This window comes from Culex quinquefasciatus, chromosome 1, assembly GCF_015732765.1.
Source record: "Culex quinquefasciatus strain JHB chromosome 1, VPISU_Cqui_1.0_pri_paternal, whole genome shotgun sequence".
NCBI classification, from domain to species: domain Eukaryota; kingdom Metazoa; phylum Arthropoda; class Insecta; order Diptera; family Culicidae; genus Culex; species Culex quinquefasciatus.
In genome coordinates this window covers 72,427,303-72,449,289 of record NC_051861.1, presented here as the reverse complement: position 1 = coordinate 72,449,289, position 21,987 = coordinate 72,427,303, and the positions used below count along the sequence as shown (strand labels likewise).

The 21,987-nt window shown below is 43.7% G+C and overlaps 1 protein-coding gene across 1 annotated transcript; it reads right to left on the bottom strand.

Annotated features, from left to right (window-relative positions):
• Window positions 1-2,632: 2,632 nt before the first annotated feature.
• On the bottom strand, window positions 2,633-18,470 carry LOC119770379. The gene is made up of 3 exons (XM_038265115.1): window positions 15,066-18,470; window positions 13,181-14,849; window positions 2,633-2,904 (listed from the first exon to the last, which is right to left on the bottom strand). The coding sequence occupies exons 1-3, from the start codon at window positions 18,468-18,470 to the stop codon at window positions 2,633-2,635; spliced, it is 5,346 nt and encodes a 1,781-aa protein (XP_038121043.1).
• Window positions 18,471-21,987: the final 3,517 nt, after the last annotated feature.

Here is a 21,987-nt window from a genome sequence, read left to right as displayed (position 1 = left end):
CCGGATATGATCTGAGGTCAAAAACCTGCGACCTCTATCTTGTTACGGTGGTAGAACCAACGGCCGTAGCTCCCTAAATCTTACAAAACACCCAGAACATCACCACATATCGGTAGACTAGTCACGGCTGTAAACCCATTGACCGTTACTCCCGGGACTCTACAGAAGACCCAGAACATCACCACACATCGGTAGACTAGTCCCTTAATCTCCCTGAGGCTATCTGAATATGATCTTAGGTCAAAATCCACCGACCTCTGCCGTGTTACGGCGGTAGACCCATCGGTCGTACCTCCCGAGACTCTACAGAAGACCCAGAACATCACCACATACCGGTAGACTAGTCCCTGAACCTCCTTGAGGCTATCCGAATATGATCTGAGGTCTAAAACTACCGACCTCTGCCGTGTTACGGCGGTAGACCCATCGGACGTACCTCCCGGGACTCCACAGAAGACTCAGAACATTTCCACATATCGGTAGACTAGTCCCTGAACCTCCCTGAGGCTATCTGGATATGATCTGAGGTCTAAAACTACCGACCTCTGCCGTGTTACGGCGGTAGACCCATCGGACGTACCTCCCGGGACTCCACAGAAGACTCAGAACATTTCCACATATCGGTAGACTAGTCCCTGAACCTCCCTGAGGCTATCTGGATATGATCTGAGGTCAAAAAACACCGACCTCTGCCGTGTTACGGCGGTAGACCCATCGGTCGTACCTCCCGGGACTCTACAGAAGACCCAGAACATCACCACATATCGGTAGACTAGTCCCTGAACCTCCCTGAGGCTATCCGGATATGATCTGTGGTCTAAAACTACCGACCTCTGCCGTGTTACGGCGGTAGACCCATCGGACGTACCTCCCGGGACTCCACAGAAGACTCAGAACATTTCCACATATCGGTAGACTAGTCCCTGAACCTCCCTGAGGCTATCTGGATATGATCTGAGGTCTAAAACTACCGACCTCTGCCGTGTTACGGCGGTAGACCCATCGGACGTACCTCCCGGGACTCCACAGAAGACTCAGAACATTTCCACATATCGGTAGACTAGTCCCTGAACCTCCCTGAGGCTATCTGGATATGATCTGAGGTCAAAAAACACCGACCTCTGCCGTGTTACGGCGGTAGACCCATCGGTCGTACCTCCCGGGACTCTACAGAAGACCCAGAACATCACCACATATCGGTAGACTAGTCCCTGAACCTCCCTGAGGCTATCCGGATATGATCTGTGGTCAAAAACCACAGTCAAATCGCCTAACTCATACTTGTACGGCGTTGAACACATAGGCCTTAACTTGACGAAGTTTCGGATGACCTAGAACATCGTAAACCATGTAAATTTGGTGTAGCTGTATAGCTGACTTCATAACGATTCCAAAACAGTATAAATTTGTATAGTTTAGTTGATTTTTTATAAAAATATAGCCCATGTCTCCCATATAGCCAAAATCCCATAAGCTCTGTACCTCGCATATGCAACTCTTGCGACAAAACCGAATCAGGTGGAATGACTCGTATATGCAAAGTTGCATATGCGAGGCGCTCTTATACGAGGTTTAACTGTATATCTTTCGTTGAGGCAATTGCCAACCTCTTTTTACACCTAAGCTTCCATCCACCACGGGATTCGAACTGACGACCTTTGGATTGTTAGTCCAACTGCCTACCAGCGACTCCACCGAGGGACTGTAGCCGTTGCGATTCGATCGGTTGGAAACGGTGCAGCTTATGCGCCACTCCCGTGAGGGAGACTGCCCGCCATGTTAAATTTGCCCGGTTTGAGACTCTCGAAGAGGTGCTCGGTTGAACTTCTTCCCAGGGAAGAAGCAAGATCGAATCGGCCAGCGTACCAAAGTGACCCACAAAAACGGTACGGAAAGCTCAGCCTCCCGAAAAAGCTTCTCAGAAATCCGCCAATCATCATGGGTAGTGCCGACAACCGCCACCAGAGAACTTCACGAAGCATGGGAGATACGCAGAACTTTTGCATTGGGGAGGAAAGGACTGGGAACGGACCCTAAAGTGACGGAAGCAGTGCTCCGGATCGACCAGAAAAACTAACACGTGAGCTCATTTTAACTGCAGGGACTTTATATAACTCCAAAACAATAACTCATTATTTAGTAGGTAGGAAATCAGAAAAGGTGCTCATTTATTGGACTAGTCTAAGGTCTAAGGTTTTGTATTTCATTCATTGTTCTGTTCCTAGCGTCTAGACATCTCCCTACTGTGTGCGTTTGCTCTCCCTACTGTCTACTCTTCGTTCTTCTGTTACCCCGTGCTTTTGTGCTTGCTCCCGAACCTCAAATCTTCAGCTCGCCAGCTGGAACAGCTGATCGCTGACGTCACCAACAGTCAATCGGACTGCGGCAGACAGAAGCACTAGAGTGCGATGTCGTGGACGTGTGGGGCGTATCAATAAACACTCCACGCAACACGCACTTAAACAAACTGGACGCCCTCCATCAAAATGGCGTCCGCTCTACAGCCGCAGCTGGAACGGAAAAACGTTCATGACGCCTTTCATGGCCGTCACCCTTCCCCGAGCAAATAGAACGGACTCACCGGACTGCTGATGTTGCTCCTGTTACTTGCTGATGCTGCTGCTGCTGTTCCTCACCGCGTGTTCGCGGACGGCGCGGACGACGCTGCCGGTTCGACTCGCGGTTGAGAGGTCGACTTCGATGGCGATGCGTGAGCCGGAGATGGATTATCCGGGCCAGCACGTGGGCGGTTCAACCGCCAGGAGGTCCTAGACACTCCTTCGGACGAGATGTTGACGGCTCGTCCCTTCCGGCAATGTAGCGTGCGCCGGGATGAACACTTGTCCCACACTCGATGCGGGGCGGTGGTGGACGCGCACTCGATCTCCTGCAGGTGCTGCTTGGCTGGTAGGGCGAGAGAGGCGAAGCCAACGAACTTCGCAACGGATTAGCACATGCACGGGGATAATAGCATGGGGTAACGGGTTTTTACCTGATCTCTAGCTAGGCCGCACTAAGGCTCACTTCTCCGCACACACTATCGCACACAATTGGGTGCTAAAGCCCTATGTAAATTTTTATGTACAACGGTAAAAAATACGATTAAAAACCATTTCTGATCATTTTTTTCATTATAATGCAAAAAAAATTGACAAGACAACACTTTTTCAATTGATCAACTATGGTCCCCTTGGAACGAGCTGTCAAGTAGGAACTTTTCTGTCAAGAAGAACCGCGAGGTTAATTTTTCCAAATTGATTTAAAATCCATTTTAAATTCATTGTGGATGTACAAAGGGTCATTGTACGCAGAAAAATAAGCTTTATCGCTGTAAACAATAATATCAGCAATCTAAGCTTCATTTTAGGACCCAATTCTAGCTTCGACGAGACCTAGGGGGGGGGGGAGTTAGAATTTAAGACCTAACCAGAAACGCTACCACGCCACTTTCAAACCTCAGGACTGGAAAAAGGAAACCCGGGATAAAAGTCCGCGCACTCCACACTTCACAAAGGTCTGGGACAAAGTGAACGAGTACTAGGTTCCTCAGAACGGGGAAAGTGGCCCCAGATGTACTTTTGGTACGTCGTTTCCCGGAGATTGCCTCGGGCTTCTTCGGATCTTTAAAGATCTGAGTTCTCGTCCCACTCTAGCGGTCGCCAATGGCTCTGACCGTCCCTTTCCGTCTTCCCGAAGGATTCAACATATGAGCGACATCCGCGAGATTCTCTCTCCAGGTCTTGAACTGGTAACGAAAGTTACCAACGATCGTGAGGGCTAACATCACCTACATTGATTACCGTGGTAACGGAGATCAAATTACATTCAAAGACGAACGGAAAAACCGAAATGAATAAATAGATAAATGCTAACAAGTGCAACTGTTACAGGACCCAGGGAGACGACTCCTACACCTGGACTGAGCTATCGACCTAACCCTTTAGGTTAGATCGGGGCCAACATTTACTTCCCTGTCCGACTGTTATCTATTTGCAACTGATCTAGCTTTAACAATCATGATGTTTTATCTTTTCAGCGCATTCATACATGCTGTTGATAAGGGAAACACCACAAGATCGTCGAAGCCTATGATCAGTAGTGCTAAAAGGATATTACGGTTCTGTTCAGCACCGGAGGGGCAACCATGGGTGGTCTCTCATGCTCTTGAGCAAAAGTTTAGTGCGTTTATTTTAGAAATCATCTAAACCTATCATCTAACAACTACACATGAACTTACATGTCTTGTTTGGCTATGATAATCTGCTGATGACGCCAATATTTCACTTCGTTAACACCGTATTCCATGCTAATCCTTCGTTAAGCCACCAACTTTAAAGTGAGTTGGTATGAGGGATGGAAAGATGTTTCCAAAATCAAACCGTATGGCAGACATGATGTCTGTGTCGGATCTGGTGGACACCGGACCATTAGATAACCGACCCCCGCCGTGGACTCAAATACAAAATTGAGTGTGACTCATCGCGTGTGGATCCATAATCGAGTATATGTGTTTGACATAAAAAACACATTGCCAGCACGATTATTGACATCACCCGGTCCTGGATTTGTGAAGATAATTTATTTGACATTTTAATCGAACACTAATTCAGCTACCTCCTGCGAACTATGGCCGGGACGACTGTAATCAAATCGTTGAGAGGACTGGGGAGGCTGGGAAAGCTCCCTTTGCACGTGTGATACGGCTGTATATCATCGGTTTTATTTTATTGTCATATATTTTGGCTAATGTTGCATCTGTTTCTTTTAGTCTCAGATGACTGCTAGCTTTCCAGCCAGACAGCAAATTGAATCATCGTATGCTAAACTGACCAGATGTGGAGGAGGCTCGTTATTTGGGAAAGACAAAGTCTGATTGGTGGGAAATCTCTACAGTTTTGCAAACTAGAAAACCTAGCTTTCAAATAATTTTATTCCTAATATTACTATAAGAAAAATAAACATTAAAATATTAAGTATTTCAATGCCTTTGTGCTCTCTTATGCTAACTAGATAGGAAAACCAGCAAGCTTAGTACAAGAGAGCTTAGAGGCATCGATTTGTTGAAAGCAAATTTACGATAGCAAAAATGCGAGTAAAAACTCAAGAAACGAAAATCCTCAAAAATTTATTTTTATTATGATATATTTCCGTGCAGCTTTTAATTTGAGCAAGCTTTTCCCAAATTTGCTATTCAGCAATATTTGATCCCGTCGGGTGTTTTTTAAAGTTTACAGGTGATTGTCATTAACATAACACCGGTTATTTACAATCCTACAGTCAGACAGATAGACACGGGTCATGTTTTGTTTCATAAATTTGTATTACACTTAACTTTGCAAAACCACTACAATGTTAAAAATAACACTGTTGAAAAAATACTACAGATGTCACCGAATGTAATTAGATATTAAAACGAAAATAACACAGCAAAAAATCCGATGGTAAAATCGCATGCAAAAGCATGCACATCACCTTCGTCAAAAAAGACACTTAGTATTACACACTGCATGTACAGTTTTTGTAAAACGAAAAAAAACTTGCAACCGATGGGATTCAAATCCAGCATCATCAGTAAGGACTGGCGCCTTAGCCCGCTCGGCCATCAGACTGATGACGAGTGGAAAGGATAAAGGTATATATGAGCTTGACATTTCGGTCAAGTAGGTTTCCCATACTGATGGGCTACATATTTCATGGTGTAATATTACACATAATTTCATAAAATAAAGCAACATTTATTTTACACCCAGGCCTTTTACACGCAGCTGGATTACTACTTTTTTAGCTGTGAAGATTAAATTTACATGGAAATTTCACTGATGATTTTTTTGAAAGATTGTTCATTGGAACAATGATGCAAAAGAACAGGAATGAAAAAGTTATGCGATACAAATCTCTTTTAAAATACAACCAACCTTTCTCACCCACATTTGACTCTCCATGCAGTCTGGAGCGTTACGATGACACACGGGGCGGTTTGCCGTCATAAGACATGCTCAGAATGGAATGGAAAATTTTACGTGAAAGTTGACCGGCAGACTCCAAACGATTGGGACGATGACATGGCTTTTTGGATTTTGAACATTCGTTCGTGAGTCATAACGCACAGCTGCACGGAGAGGAGGTTTCTAGCAAAACTTATTACAAACTGGTTAAAATTTCATAAAATTTTGGTTGATTTGTTGACTTGGAATATTTTTAGTTAGAAATTCTAAAAAAAAAATGTTGGATTTGGCATCTCAGGTCGCACAAATGGTGATTCTAACCAACAAAAAGGAAGAGTTTACCAATATCATAGTTGAATAAAAATACAAAAATACAAAAATACAAAAATACAAAAATACAAAAATACAAAAATACAAAAATACAAAAATACAAAAATACAAAAATACAAAAATACAAAAATACAAAAATACAAAAATACAAAAATACAAAAATACAAAAATACAAAATACAAAAATACAAAATACAAAAATACAAAAATACAAAAATACAAAAATACAAAAATACAAAAATACAAAATACAAAAATACAAAATACAAAAATACAAAAATACAAAAATACAACAATACAAATAAAATACAAAAATACAAAATACAAAAATACAAAATACAAAAATACAAAAATACAAAATACAAAAATACAAAAATACAAAATACAAAAATACAAAAATACAAAAATACAAAAATACAAAAATACAAAAATACAAAAATACAAAAATACAAAATACAAAAACAAAAATACAAAATACAAAAATACAAAAATACAAAAATACAAAAATACAAAAATACAAAATACAAAATACAAAATACAAAAATACAAAAATACAAAATACAAAAATACAAAAATACAAAAATACAAAAATACAAAATACAAAATACAAAAATACAAAATACAAAAATACAAAATACAAAATACAAAATACAAAATAAAAATACAAAAATACAAAATACAAAATACAAAAATACAAAAATACAAAAATACAAAAATACAAAAATACAAAAATACAAAAATACAAAAATACAAAAATACAAAAATACAAAAATACAAAAATACAAAAATACAAAAATACAAAAATACAAAAATACAAAAATACAAAAATACAAAAATACAAAAATACAAAAATGCAAAAATACAAAAATACAAAAATACAAAAATACAAAAATACAAAAATACAAAAATACAAAAATACAAAAATACAAAAATACAAAATCTTAACTCCAGGGAGTCCTTGAATGACCATGAACATCCCAACAAATGCATATAGTAGTCTACCATATGTACTGAAGCTATACGCACAAGATCCGGGGTCAAAATCCGACGGTTACGGCGGTAGACTCGTAGATCTTAACTCCAGTGAGTCCTTGGATGACCATTGACATCCCGTAGTTCACATAGACCTACACACAAAAAAATATTTCCGAATGTTACATCATTTATAATGTAACACTTTTGCACGTCATTAAACATTTAAATTCAAATGCAATTTGATGTAAATTTGCAACAAATTATACGTAAAAACTTGATTTCATCAACTGAGTTTACATGTGATTCATTTTTTCCGTGTCGAGTAAATTCACATATTTTTTTCTGTGTATGAGATCCATAAAATTTAAGTAAACAAATAAATTCAAAACAACTTTTTTTCAAATATTTTACTGCGCATGTTTTGTCGTTTAGTGTTATCGGAAGTATTAAAGTAACTTCGAATAATGGAATCATCGCACTAACCTATTTTGACATAATTGCCTGTGAAAGTTGAACATCCAATGAATTTAGCATAGCATTACGGGTCTGCACCACGCTGTAGAGGGTGCCACAATGGGATTAGAGGTGGGTTTCCGCCCACTGTGCAATGGTTTATTCAATATTCATAGACAATTTGATTGCTGCCCGGTACAACCAAAAATATCTAAGAACGTAAATTTCCACACTGTGCTCCAAGGCTACGCCCATACAGTCCCATGGAGATGTTTTTGTTGTTCACTTATGGCAAAAGTGCAGGGAACCCATGCGACTTTTTAAAGTGAACGGAATATTTCTGGGAGGTTTGAAATGGGGGTTAGGGGAATTTGATCGGGCCGATGAAAATGGTTGTATGCGTAATGTATTAAATAATTTGGATGTTTGTAAGTGTAAATGTGAGTCTGTATTGTATTATCTAATAAGCATATAGTTTTGTAATAATTATATATAATAAAAATAATAAATATAGTAATAAATAGAATAAATATAATCAAGATGATTCCAGGAAGCTGTAAAAAAACAGCGGTATTTAAAAAAAAATGCTCCGGATGGTTCCCATTCTGTTTCCTTAATTTAAGCAATTTAATCATATATGTTATGAGAAGATGGTATGATAAAGGAAAGGAATAGGATAAGAAATAATATGAACTTGTAGATAAATCATTAGGTGAGTAGATAAGTTAACATGTAGATATTAAATTTAAAATAATTCCAGAAAGTTGTAAAAAATAACAATAATTTAAAAATTAATACTCTAGATGGAACCACAAACAAAACAACAGAGACACAAGAATCCAAACACGTGGCTACGCACCTTCCACAGAATTTGACATGAACACGATCGCGAATACAGCACAAAAAGAACACCACAAAAATCCATCTTCCCGGCACTGCTGCTCACACGATAGGGTACGTTATGCATTAGTGGATCCCTTTCCTATAGTGGACCATCTGAAAAATTTTTGATGAAAAATTCAATTAAATCACATTTTCTAGCGTGTTGTTGCCTACAAATCTTTTATTTGACATGTTCAGCATCATTTAAATCAATGTTGACTGATATTGAATTGTCCTTTTTACCAAAATAAGTGTTTTGAGTTCGACATCAGAAATCAGCCATGGCCACTAGCATTTTCACAACAAAACTGCAATTATATTTTATGATTGAATTAACTATTCAATCATTTTTTGACTGATTATTTAACTCAGCATGTCGAAATAATGTAAATTTAAGGAACTTTACTAAAATAAAGCGAAGAACTGCTCATTTTCGAGCAAAAATTAGGGAGGTTCAATATAGGACAACGAAAATCCAAACTTTTTCAAAAGTGGACCCCTGTTAATTAAACCTTCAAAAATGAAGAAAACTGTGTATTTAAGCAAAAGTTTCTCTTAAAAATAAAATAAATGCTTGTTGTTATCAACCTAAACGCATATTTTTTCAATTATGAGTATAAATATAGCTGTTTCATGTTAAAAGTACCAAAAATGCTGAAACCGTAAAAAAATATAATTAATCAAAACTATAGTCAATTGTACTTAACTGAAGCATCATAATTGCAGTTTGAAATAATATTTTATAATAATTAATCAAGAACAAAACATTATTTTTTTTTTAAATAAACATGCATGGTTTTATCAGCAACTGTAAACAAATCTAATGTTTAGTTGCGGTCAACCATTTATGTAATTAATCTGAAAAAATGTGCATCAAAATTACTTTTTTAAATTATTTTTATGTTTACAGTGATTTTTGAAACGTTTTCTCTGATCTTTTTCGGAAATAAATGTTTTTAAATGTCTGTTAGGTTTTTTTGTTGTTTGAAGCCAAATTGGTTAACAAAATATATTTGTTTATGATGAAAAGTGAGCAAAATCCATCTTTTATTCATTACATCTATCACTAGACCTACACCATGCATCAAAACATCAAATATCGGTTAAATTTGGTATAAAAATAACAGTTTGCCTATAGTGGATCCGGGTCTACAATCGGATTATGGACCCGGGTCCACTATAGGAAAAGGGGATCCATAACAGGCAAAAAACTTTTTGTTTTTGAAACGGCTGTTTTTCTGCTCAAAAACAAATAAACTGATAAAACAAATAGTCAAAATTGTTCAAAAGACTTCAGTTTTCAATGTTTTGTACAAAGGGTTATGAAAAAGGGCTTAAAATATTGAAAATTTGTGAAAAATAAGCATCGGCTCTACTAGGGGGTCCACTAATGGTTAAAATACCCTAAACGGTAGCGTTCTCAACTCAATTTAGCTCAAAAACACGTGCGACAAGATAGGATAGATTAAAATAGCTAAAATTGGGCAGTAATTGTAAGCCTTTTGTGTTGTTGCAGCTGAAATTTCAAAATAAAAACTATTAAAACTTTCTTCATTGTCAATAGAGCCCTTTGTTCTTGTTGCACAAAGTACAGCATTTCAACTAAATTGAGCTTTGCCGAGAAATAACAATAATTGTATGACAATTATCTCACGAGTTTGGCCTACACGCTTGTGATTTTCAAATAATCACACCCATCAATTCACACGTGTCAAGAAATAGTAATAAAAATAACCTGTTTTTACAAAGAACCACATTAATGACCATGGTTAGCTCACTGATCCAGGTAGGAAGTGTGACAAAAAGGAAGTACAGATGCAAAAAATGTTATCTAACGTTTTTCAAGTACAAATCAGTTAAAAACCAATAAAAGGCTCTCAGTCTCTTCAATAGGAAATAAAAAACCAACTGATCGATTTCGACACAACCAATATGAAACTCCAGCAGAATCACAAATTAGTTTCGCCACTGTTTCAGTGCCAAAGTCGATCGTGAGATGTTAGATCTGCACGTCTTCGTCTGCACGTATAATGTATACAAACACACCCTTATCGGCTTAACGGAACAGCGCTGCAGGGGTGGGATGGCAAGGGGAAACAATGATGAGACAGCCGTTTCACCTTAAAACTGCTCACGCGAGACGCATGGCGCCAATCTAAGCGCGCTAAAAAGCGTAACTTATCGCGCTAATCTGGTTTGCCAATGGCTTTCCACTACTTTGCTGCTCATCTGATTGCTGCTTGCAGAATGTGACAGAATAGGAGTTTGTTAAAATCATCCAAAATTCACAAATAAAAGCTTCCGTTACTTAAGATAAGCCCCGAGACACATAAAGCGAATGTCTTATCAAAAAGTCATAAGTATTGGATTTGGCGATCTCGCGTTCTTTCTCACATATATTAACTTAAATATTCAGTGTTACGACATACTCTATACATCGTTTTAAGTATACGATAAAAGAAATCCCACGTGAAAATAACACTGTGGAAATAATCTATCTTTTTTCAACTTTTAGGGTCTAACCAAGCGTATTCTAAAACTTCCAGAATATGTAAAACAAACTATTATCATCTTTTTTTTACTGTGCACTAACCTTAAAGAACCTGTAACTTTCTCACCAGTTGAGCACAAAACGATGGGCGATCGTTCGATGTTAAGTCAAAGAGGAGAAAACAACCTTTAAAATACAAAAAAAAAAAAACAAAACTTTGAGCCAAACTCGTTTTCGCCAATGTCACATGATGTTCTCCTTTGAACGACTGAACTGGATTCCCAGTTTTTGATCATTTAAAGCTACTAGAAAGAAGTATTGTATTCTTTCAAGCTTTAAGACAAAAAATCAAGTTTTATCTAAAACTTAGTGATTTTTGTTAACATGCAATGTTTAGTGTGTTATATGATTAGTTTTAATAGCTTTAAAATTTCATTACAAAATGTATAATTTAAAACAAAACATACCCTTAAATTTGACAACTTAAATGTTTGGTGATCGTCAGCTGCGTGCTAACTTATTACAACGACCATTTAGTGCTTTTCGAGAGAATCGATTTATAAAGTTTGATGGTAAATGTTTTCAAAACTATGATTAATAGAGTAAAACTTTTTGAAGCAATTCGCTCGAATAATTTCACTAAACAAACACTCCAAATTACATCAAAAGATACAGAAAAAAGTGTAAACAGAAATCTGAAAAGCACGTGTCACAAATGTGCCTTAAAGTAAAAAATGTACAAACTTAAATAAGCTTTAATCAACAATATGACCGCCTCAATCAGGATGGAATTGCTTTTAAAAACGTGTAGCATCATAAATTTGTGAAAAATAAGACAAATTTTCCGCATTTTCCAACAATGTATTTTCCAACAATAAACCACGTGGACACTTTTTTGGGAATTTTCGACCAAATTGGTCGTTGTCACAAGGTATCACACTATCGGCGATACGTAAAAAAAAAACAATTCCTTAGTTGCATTTGGAGTTGGACTTAGTGACGTCAGCACCAGTGGAGTCAGTAGGTCCATTACCGTACCCGCAGAATTGCCAAATTTCTGCAGCTTCTGCAGAATTGTGCAGCCAGCAAAAGTAACTTTTTTGCAGCGCATTCTCGTACTTTTCTGCAACTCTCTCTTTTGAAACAGTTCTGCAAAAGAGCAAGAAAGGGGAATGCGATATTTACATAAGTAGCTAACCAGCAGAAGAGGCAAGAAACTAGGTACCTGCAGAAAAGTAATGGAACGGTTTTGCTGCGGAGTACAAGAATTGCAGAATTCTGCGACACGGGAAAAGACCTAGTGTGTCAGTGTAGAGTCTGAAGGGGTGATGCGAGGCCTTCGACAGCGGGTGCAGTCACTCCCACATCGACTTAAACCTCCAGGATGAGGATCACACTAGCGTTGTGTGCGGCTGGTGCTACCGGGCGCAGGTCAAGCGGCTACAGCTGTGCAGAGCCACAGGTCGTTACCCCAGCAGCACGGTTCAGTGACCCCGTCGACGGCGAATATCCTCGACGCCGAGTGGTCAGATCTTGTAGGGACGTACGGATCCACTTCTTCTTTCAGCACACAAAAACACAACTACTTCAACTAAAACGCACGCACTATATTCAACTTAACTATATTTCGCTTAAGTCTAACACATTAAAAAGGTCAGGTCACGGTCGCGCGCGGGTTCCTTTACCCAGCCGGTGTCGTTGCTGGTCCAGACACAACTGAACGATCCTAAATTTTGTAGGTCTTGGCAAACCTTCGAGACATGCGAAAACGGGTCGTGCGACGTCCTCTACTACGATTCTCCAGAGAGGATCGTAGAGAACCGCTCCCCTAATCTCGTTACAGCGGCACGATCCTCGCGATCCTCGGTGATGACCGTTGACCTCTCGCTTTCTCCCACAGTCTCGAGTCCAGCACGTTGGACGAGCTACGGCAATCGTCTCCACGAGATGAGAGAGATCGGTCCAGGGTTGTAGTCGAAAGGGGTCCCGGGGTCATCACCGAACATCCTCACCCATCCAGAAATCACAGCATTTCTGAAAAGAAAACAAAAGAAGACCTCTTCGACGGGATAGGGAGGGGAAAGGATTGGGGTAGCTATTGTTCACTCGATTTGTTGGCATTGTGCTCCTCTTCGTCCAGTGGAAGTAAACAAATCTTCTCGACTGGCCTTTTGATCAGCTTCGTCGCAGTCTTGAGGGTGACCACACGCACGACACCATCAGCACCTGGATGGACTTCGCTGATCCTCGCTAGCTTCCAGCGCGTGGGTGGCAGATTGTCGTCGACGATTACGACCAGCTTGCCGACTTCTATCTGCACAGGTGACCGCCAACGTTTCGTACGAGCTTGTAGCTGGCTCAGGTATTCCCTTTTCCACCGATTCCAAAATAGTTGTTGTTTCTGCTGGATCTGTTGGTAATGATTGAGACGGTTTGCAGGTAGATTGGTGAAATCACGGTCCGGTAGCGCCTTCAACGATGATCCAACGAGAAAATGGGCAGGTGTGAGCGGCTCGAGATCGTTGGGGTCGTCGGACATGGGCGTGATGGGTCTCGAGTTCAAGCAGCCTTCTACTTGGATGAGCAGCGTGTTCATGTCCTCGATCGAGATAGGTTCGTCTCCAATGACACGCAGAATGTGGTGCTTGGCTGAGCGTACGGCCGCCTCCCATAAACCACCAAAATGTGGACCGCTTGGTGGGCTAAACGACCAGCGAATCTCGTTGTTGACGCAGTCCTTGAAGACCTTCTCCTGGTGCTGTTTGTCGCGCAGCAGTGTAAACAACTCGTGCAGCCTGTTCCGAGCTCCGACAAAGTTGGTCCCATTGTCAGACCAGATCTCGGCGACAGGTCCTCTGCGCGAGGTGAACCGATGCAATGCCTGCAGAAAGCGTTCCGTGGAGAGGTCCGACACGAGTTCGAGGTGCACAGCCTTGGTGCACAGACACACGAACAGACACACGTACGCCTTGATCGCCGTTCGCCGAGGTCCGGGGCGAACGAACACTGGGCCAAAGTAATCAACGCCAGTTTTCGAGAACGGACGCGCAACCGTGACGCGTACCGCTGGCAGATCGCCCATGAATTGTCGCACCGGCGTGGGTTTGGCCTTGAAGCATGTTTTGCACTGATGCACGATCGTGCGTGCCACGCTCCGTCCTCCCAAAGGCCAAAATCGAAGCCGAACTGTTCCCAACAGCAGCTGTGGTCCAGCGTGCAGCAGCCCGAGATGATAGTATTTTAAAACCAACCGTGTAAAGTGATGGCGCGCAGGCAAAACAGCAGGGTGCTTGGCGTCCTCGGGCTCGTCAGAGTTTTTCAACCGCCCACCCACTCGAATAATGTTGTCCTGGTCTAGGTAAGGGTTGTACCAACGAAGAGGTGATTTAACAGCAACCGTTTTTCTTGCAGATAGAGCCTTGATTTCATCAGCGAATGATTCCATCTGAACCCGACGAATCAGCACGTTCTCTGCCTCCTTCAGTTCCGCCGTGGTGAGAAATCCGGATGTACGATCCGAGCTGGGAGTGCGGAGAAGTTTCATGAGCCGCAACCAAACGGCTGTTTGACGGATCAGCTTCGGGTACGAAGAGAATTTTGCAAAATAAAAATCGTTGAACTCCTGTACCACCGACCCAGTGTTTGCTGTCACCGATCGACGTCTTTCCGTTTCCGCATTCTCATCTTCAGATGTAGATTCTGCATTCGGCCAGTGCTCTGGGCTCAAACGCAGCCAATCCGGTCCAAACCACCAGAACTCGTTGTCCACGATGTCCTGTGGAGAGATTCCTCTGGATATAAGATCAGCAGGGTTATGAAGTCCTGGGACGTGTTGCCAACGAAATCCTTCCGTGATGCTTTGAATTTTCGACACCCTGTTTGCAACAAACACGTTCCACGTGGTCGGGATAGATCCAAGCCAGCAGAGTACGCACGTGGAGTCCGTCTAGAAATATGCGTCCACTGGAATGTCGAGCGCTTCTCGTAGAACCTTGAAGAGCTGCGCAACCAAGACCGCTCCGCAGAGCTCCAGTCTCGGAATCGTCTGAACCTTGAGCGGGGCCACCCGCGACTTCGAGGCCAGCAGACGAACCATAACTTCTCCCTTTGCGTTCTCGCTACGAACGTAAACACAACCACCGTAGGCCTTGGTGGACGCGTCTGAGAAGCAATGCAGCTGAACCGACGTTGCGTTAGGGATGACGACACATCTCGCAAACCGAACCGAACTGAGAACCGGTAATTGCTCCTCGAATTTCCGCCAGTTCTCACCCATCATCGAAGGCAATGGCTGATCCCATTCCAGACGCTTGCCATCGATGCCCGGCGTCCACAACTGCTGCATGAACACCTTTGCCGTTGTAACCGTTGCGCCAAACCAACCGTGGGGATCGAAAATCGACGCAATTTTGGAAAGAACATTCCGCTTGGTGAGTGGTTCATCAGGGCCCGTCTCTGGGATGGTGAACTTGAGCATGAATTCGTCCGTAGATGGGAACCATGTCAACCCGAGCGTCTTCACCGAGGGATCTCGATCCAGGTTGATACCACCGGCGCAGGGAATCGCCAAGTTATCCTCCTCCACACCATACAGAACATCATCACGATTGCATGCCCATTTCCGTAGACGAAAACCACAACTGACCGTCATCTTGTCCAGCTGGTTTCGCAGGTCGATCGCCGAGTCCAAATCGTTGGTTCCGGTGATCACATCGTCCATGTAGATATCTTCGCAGGCGACCTTGGCTGCGAGCGGAAACCGTTCCTTTTCATCCATGGCCAGCTGTTTCAACGTCCGTGTTGCCAAAAACGGAGCTGGTTTCGTACCGTACGTAACGGTGTTGAGTTCGTACGTGGAGATCGCCTCGGTGGGTGTTGGACGCCATAGAACGCATTGCAACAAACGGTCCTCCGGACAGATTCCGATCTGCCGGAACATCTTTTCGACGTCCGCAACCAACATGATCTGCTTCACGCGACAACGGTAGATTATCGACCTCAAGTCCTGCTGAATTACTGGTCCACACAGCAGAACCTCATTGAGCGACACACCAGAAGAAGTCTTACAGCTCGCGTCGAACACCACGCGTACCTTGGTGGTTGTGCTAGCCTCCCTGACCACTGGGTGATGGGGCAGGTAGCACCGTTTGGCGGAGCCCGTGTCCGTGACCTTCGTCATGTGTTCCAACTGCTCATATTCGTGCATAAAAGCGACGTATTGTTCCCGGAGATGATCGTCCCTGGCCAGTCTCCGTTCCGTGCCGTGAAGACGTCTTACGGCGATGTCCTTGGACTCGCCTAACCGTGACAGAGCGTCTTCAGCTTTCGGTAGAGCAACCGAATACCGTCCGTCTGTACCACGTTGAACCGACTGTGCGTACAGAGCTTCGCAGCGTGCTTCCTCTGGCGAGTAGTTACTGGCTGCTGACTCGACCTCCTCGCAGGACCAAAATCGGGCCACCAAAGCATCCAGCTTTTCCAATGCCGACACGTTGCAGTTAATCCTTGGAGACTCCCGTGAGTCTGCGCAACCGCCGCATACCACCCATCCGAAAACCGACTCGTTCAGGGCTGGCAGCTGTTCTCCCAGTGACATTTTCTGACCGCTTGCGAAGAAGTCAAAGAAATGCTCGATCCCAAGTACCATGTCCACACTGTTGGACATCGAGAACGTCGGATCTGCCAGTACGACACCATCTGGTATGGTCCAACCAGTAGTGTTTATGGCCGACGTTGGTAAATTGACCGTAACCTTTGGGAGAACTAGAAATCGCATTGCTCGAGAGAAATCTGAGATCCGTGAGCGAACCGTGGCTTGAATCTGCTGCTTTACTCTTGAGACTGCTTGTCCAATCCCGGACACTGAGATGTCCACCTTGTTCCTTTTGACCCGTAGTCGCTGGCTTAATCGTTCCGACATAAAGTTGCTCTCCGAACCCGAGTCGAGCAGAGCCCGCGCTGGAAGCCGATTCCCGTTGTCATCCTCAACAACGACGACAGCTGTTGCCAGCAAAACATGTGTTGCGAAACGTTGAGCAGCGCTTGCGACTACTGTCTCAGATGCGTCCTTGACCTGAGATGAGTTCGAACCTGCTGTACCTTGAGGTTCTTCCCTGGAAGCATTCTCCCGTCTGGTAGTTGATGCGACCTTCACCTGATCCTTCCGAGGGCGGAAACAGAGAAGTGTGTGGTGTCGCGCTTTACAGTTCTGGCAAGAGTACTTCGACTGGCAACCCCTCGCCAGATGTCCAGGTTTGAGACAATTGCGACACAGCGAATGCGTGCGCAGCAGAGACTCCCTCTCCGAAACCGTCATCCTCTGGAACACCGAGCATCTGTGAAGAAGATGTGTTCCCGTGCACGCTGGGCAGCGTTCTCCTGACGCTTGAGCCGTGCTGTAGTTAGTCCTGACCACCGACGGTTTCGACTTCGGTTGTTGTTGTGGTTGCTGTGATGTACTCTTTGCGTTAGTCGTCTTCGGAGGCAAAGACTCGAGCACACGACTGCGCCGCTGCAAGAACTCCAGCATGTCCTTAACCGTGTCCTGATCCTTGGTAGACGAGTGCTCCTCCCAGCCTCGCCGTGATACCGGGTCAAGACGATCCGTCAGCATGTGCACCAGAAGCAAGTCCTTGTAGTCGCCTGGTTGTACAATCTGGTCCAACGATTGGACAACCTTCTCAAATCCTTGGATGAGATCGCGCAACTCCTCAGAAGATTCTTTGGACATGGCTGGCAGTTCGAAGAGATGCTGAATCTGACGCTTCTTCATTTGCTTGCTGTTGTTATAATAGTTCAGCAAATCTTCCCAAGCTAACTGGTAGTCCGCGTTGCTCATCTTGTACTTGTCTACCATCGTCGCAGGTTTGCCAAACAAACAACCCCTCAGGTACTGTAGCTTTTCCACACCGGACAGGTCGTTCCGCCAGTGGATGAGCGATGTAAACAAATCTCGGAAGCTAACCCAATCGTCGTCATCTCCGGTGAATGTCCGCAGTTGGATCTGCGGTAACTGCACATGGTTCAAGTTCTCGCAGCCTAGCGTAACGTTAGACTGATCCGACGTGTGGTCTTCGCGCTCCCTAAGCCTCTCCAGAAGGAACGATTTGGCCTCCATGTAGCTCAAGTTGAAAGCCATTCGGTCAGACTCGTAAAAATCCTCCGCATCAAAGAAATCGTCGTGAGAAGTGATATCAATGAGGGTTTCGCAAAAAGTCTCATAGATGTCATTGATAATTTCCAACCGAACGCTGACATCGCTGGCCGTAGCGGTGTCCTTGAAGTCCTTGATGAACTTCTCAATGTCGCCAAGAGTTGATTGAGTGTCCTTTAGCTGAGCCTTGAGCCGTTTCAGCGACGGTGTCTTCGCGCTGTCCGCTTTCACTTTCGGAGGCATCGTGTTGCGTTTGAGGTGAAATTAAAGAAGAGATGCGTGGGTGTAGTACTCCGTGGTTGGGTCTTGCTTCGCAAGACATATACCAGCTTTACCTGTGGAAACAGTAAGCCGCACCTCCCAACCAGTACCAACGAAGCAGTCGTACACGTGGCAAATCGTCAACAGCAGCAACTCGAAATCAACAACGAAGTTCAGGCAAGCGAAGAGGATAGAACGGGCATGTAGTATCAAACAAGAACGCTTCGGCCGGACATATACGTGTAGCTTTACCTTTAAAAACAAACACGTCAGCTGGCCGGCGAGCGATCGTCCCAAAATCCAAAAATCAGTCGAACCAATGACGTCACATCCAAACAGCAGCAACTCAATCAATGTGTGCGGGGGCGAGGTGAAGAGGTACAAAACGCAGAGGTGTAGTATCAAGAGAGAGAGGCCTCGGCAGGCCATATACTATTAGTTTACCTGGAGAAACTAACAGCGTCGCCGTAACCGTAGCGAAATTCCAAAAAACCAACCGCCCTCAGGCGTATAGGGATGCGTGGCAAAAAGATGAGTCGAGTCGAAGAGGATGAAATACTTTTAATTTGTGTGTATTTTCCGTGAGGCTTCGGCAGAGACATACACTGCTCTTTGTCACTCACCCGGGAGACCAGAAATCGCTGCAACCTCTTTCTCGATCCTTGTCGTCAACGTGTCCGAGATGGCCGCCGACCTCGTCAACGGTAGCACGATGACGTCGGGCGTGATGACCGCTTCCGTCCGTAGCGGTGCGTAGCCGAGCGCTCTCCAGGCGTACGACTTCCGATAAGTGCACGCAACAAACCACCGATCGATGTCCTATCGACAGCAGCGCGTCGTCGCGTTCCACGTGGCACACGTGTCCAGTGCCAACGTCCACACCAGCAGCGAATGTCCGATGTCGCCGACGAATCGTTGGTGAGCCACCGATACGGTCCTGACCGGTGCTCTCGACTGCCTCCGCGCAGGTACTCCGAGGGTCGACACCCTGTCGTGGCCGACAACCGCTGCTTGCAGGCGAACCGGTGCTCCAGACCAGTTCGGATGGGTTGTGAAACCGTAGATCGTCGTCACGTCGCAGAGAACCGTAGAAAATGGTGTTAGTGGGTTGCAAGACCTTGCTCCGGCCGGACATATACCGTTCGCAAATTATTTACCTGGGAAAACGTGTCCCTCGCTGGCAGTATACGCTGCAGGCCGACCCGAGATGATGGTGAAGCTCGACGATGACGATCCAGGTCCTCCAGAGTCGTGAATACCGGCCAAATCCTGGCACGCGGTTCGCTTCCGACGCCGATCGATTTGGCGCGCAGCAGGAACAATGCGCAAGTCCCACGGTAATTGTTCGCGCAGTTAACGTGAAGACTTAATTGTTCCGCAACTCCAATGGCGCGAGGCGTATTGTACTGCACGGTGTATTGTTCGGCAGGCGCGAACCGTAGCGTGGCGTGGTTTGTCCTCCCCGTGGTCCTCAATCCTGGAACCGGAATCCTTGGTCCAGGATCCGGCTCGAAGGACCAGAATGAAGGGGTGATGCGAGGCCTTCGACAGCGGGTGCAGTCACTCCCACATCGACTTAAACCTCCAGGATGAGGATCACACTAGCGTTGTGTGCGGCTGGTGCTACCGGGCGCAGGTCAAGCGGCTACAGCTGTGCAGAGCCACAGGTCGTTACCCCAGCAGCACGGTTCAGTGACCCCGTCGACGGCGAATATCCTCGACGCCGAGTGGTCAGATCTTGTAGGGACGTACGGATCCACTTCTTCTTTCAGCACACAAAAACACAACTACTTCAACTAAAACGCACGCACTATATTCAACTTAACTATATTTCGCTTAAGTCTAACACATTAAAAGGTCAGGTCACGGTCGCGCGCGGGTTCCTTTACCCAGCCGGTGTCGTTGCTGGTCCAGACACAACTGAACGATCCTAAATTTTGTAGGTCTTGGCAAACCTTCGAGACATGCGAAAACGGGTCGTGCGACGTCCTCTACTACGATTCTCCAGAGAGGATCGTAGTAGAGAACCGCTCCCCCTAATCTCGTTACAGCGGCACGATCCTCGCGATCCTCGGTGATGACCGTTGACCTCTCGCTTTCTCCCACAGTCTCGAGTCCAGCACGTTGGACGAGCTACGGCAATCGTCTCCACGAGATGAGAGAGATCGGTCCAGGGTTGTAGTCGAAAGGGGTCCCGGGGTCATCACCGAACAGAGTCAGTGTTAAAAAATCTGAGAATTTGAGGTCAATCGTCAAAATCAAAAATCAAGAGCCGTACTTTCAACTACTCTTTGTGGTAGTTGTTAATAAAGTCAGTCAGGTATTTTTGGAAAGCTGGAGCTGATACCACTTTATATTTAGAAGCCAAAGTCAGAGTGACTAACAACAAAACGACTGCATATTCGATACTGATAGGCGAACAAGCAAAATAAATAAAATGGTAGAATGTTAACACAAAACTAGTAAGGATTAGCGTTTTACGACAGTTTATTTATATACACCAAACAGCAACGAAAAATCAAAATCAAATTATTCGCTCTACAGCATTGCCTTGGCGTTCTTGATTGCGAGATTCCTACTCGAAACTAAGGGTCCGAAGGCTTGATTGTTGAGGCGGATACAAACTGCAACGTAATAGCTTAATAAATGACAATGATATTCTTCTTTTATGTTACTAATCCTTAAAATCTCATATATATGAAATGTAAGTGTAATTCTCTACCAACTCACACGAAATCGGGAAAAGTTGCCCGAGCCCTCTTCGATTTGCTCGAAATTTTTGTCCTAAGGGGTAACTTTTGTCCCTGATCACGATTCCGAGCTCCGTTTTTTGATATCTCGTGATAGAGGGGCGACCCTGTCGAATTTTGAACATGCGAAAAAAGACATGTTTTTTTCAATAATTTGCAGCTTGCAATGGTGATGAGATGGAAATTTTGTGTTAAAGGGATTTTTATGTAAAATTGGACGCTCTATTTGATAGCATACTCAAAATTACGAAAAAATGTATTTTTCATCGAAAACAACACAAAAAAGTTTAAAAAACTCTTCCATTTTTGGAACAAATCATTTCATGGAAAATTTAATGTATTTTCCGAATCTACATTGAAAAGGGTATTTTTTTCATTCAGATCAAAAATTTTCATTGTAAAATTTCTTGTTTTTAAACTAATTTTTTAGAGTGTATGTAATGTAATGTTCTACAAAGCTGTAGAGCATGAGCATGAGCATGAGCATGGTTGACTGCCAATGAGCTGCTACTCCGTTATTGACAGATCAGCTGAAGTTAAACAATGAATCAAAAATGATCAGTGGGAGCCAACCATCCGTTCACTGTTTAACCCCTGAAGACCCCGACTTTATTAGTCAATACCGGCGCCCTCCCAAGAAGCCTGCAGTTCAACAAAAGGGAGGAATGTTAGTCCGATAGTTGAAGTTGCAGACTCATCAAGCACATAGTTTTTCGCTATATACTTGTTGATACCGCTTGAGACCGTTG

Excerpts from the sequence above, each read along its gene's own strand:
- LOC119770379 (XM_038265115.1), bottom strand. The coding sequence starts at position 18,470 with ATGCCTCCGAAAGTGAAAGCGGACAGCGCGAAGACACCGTCGCTGAAA. Across the intron at positions 14,850-15,065 it reads TGGTTGCGCAGCTCTTCAAG|GACATCGTGGACAACGAGTT; the intron begins GTTCTACGAGAA and ends ATCTCTCCACAG. Across the intron at positions 2,905-13,180 it reads GCACAATGCCAACAAATCGA|CCAAGCAGCACCTGCAGGAG; the intron begins GTGAACAATAGC and ends TCGCCCTACCAG.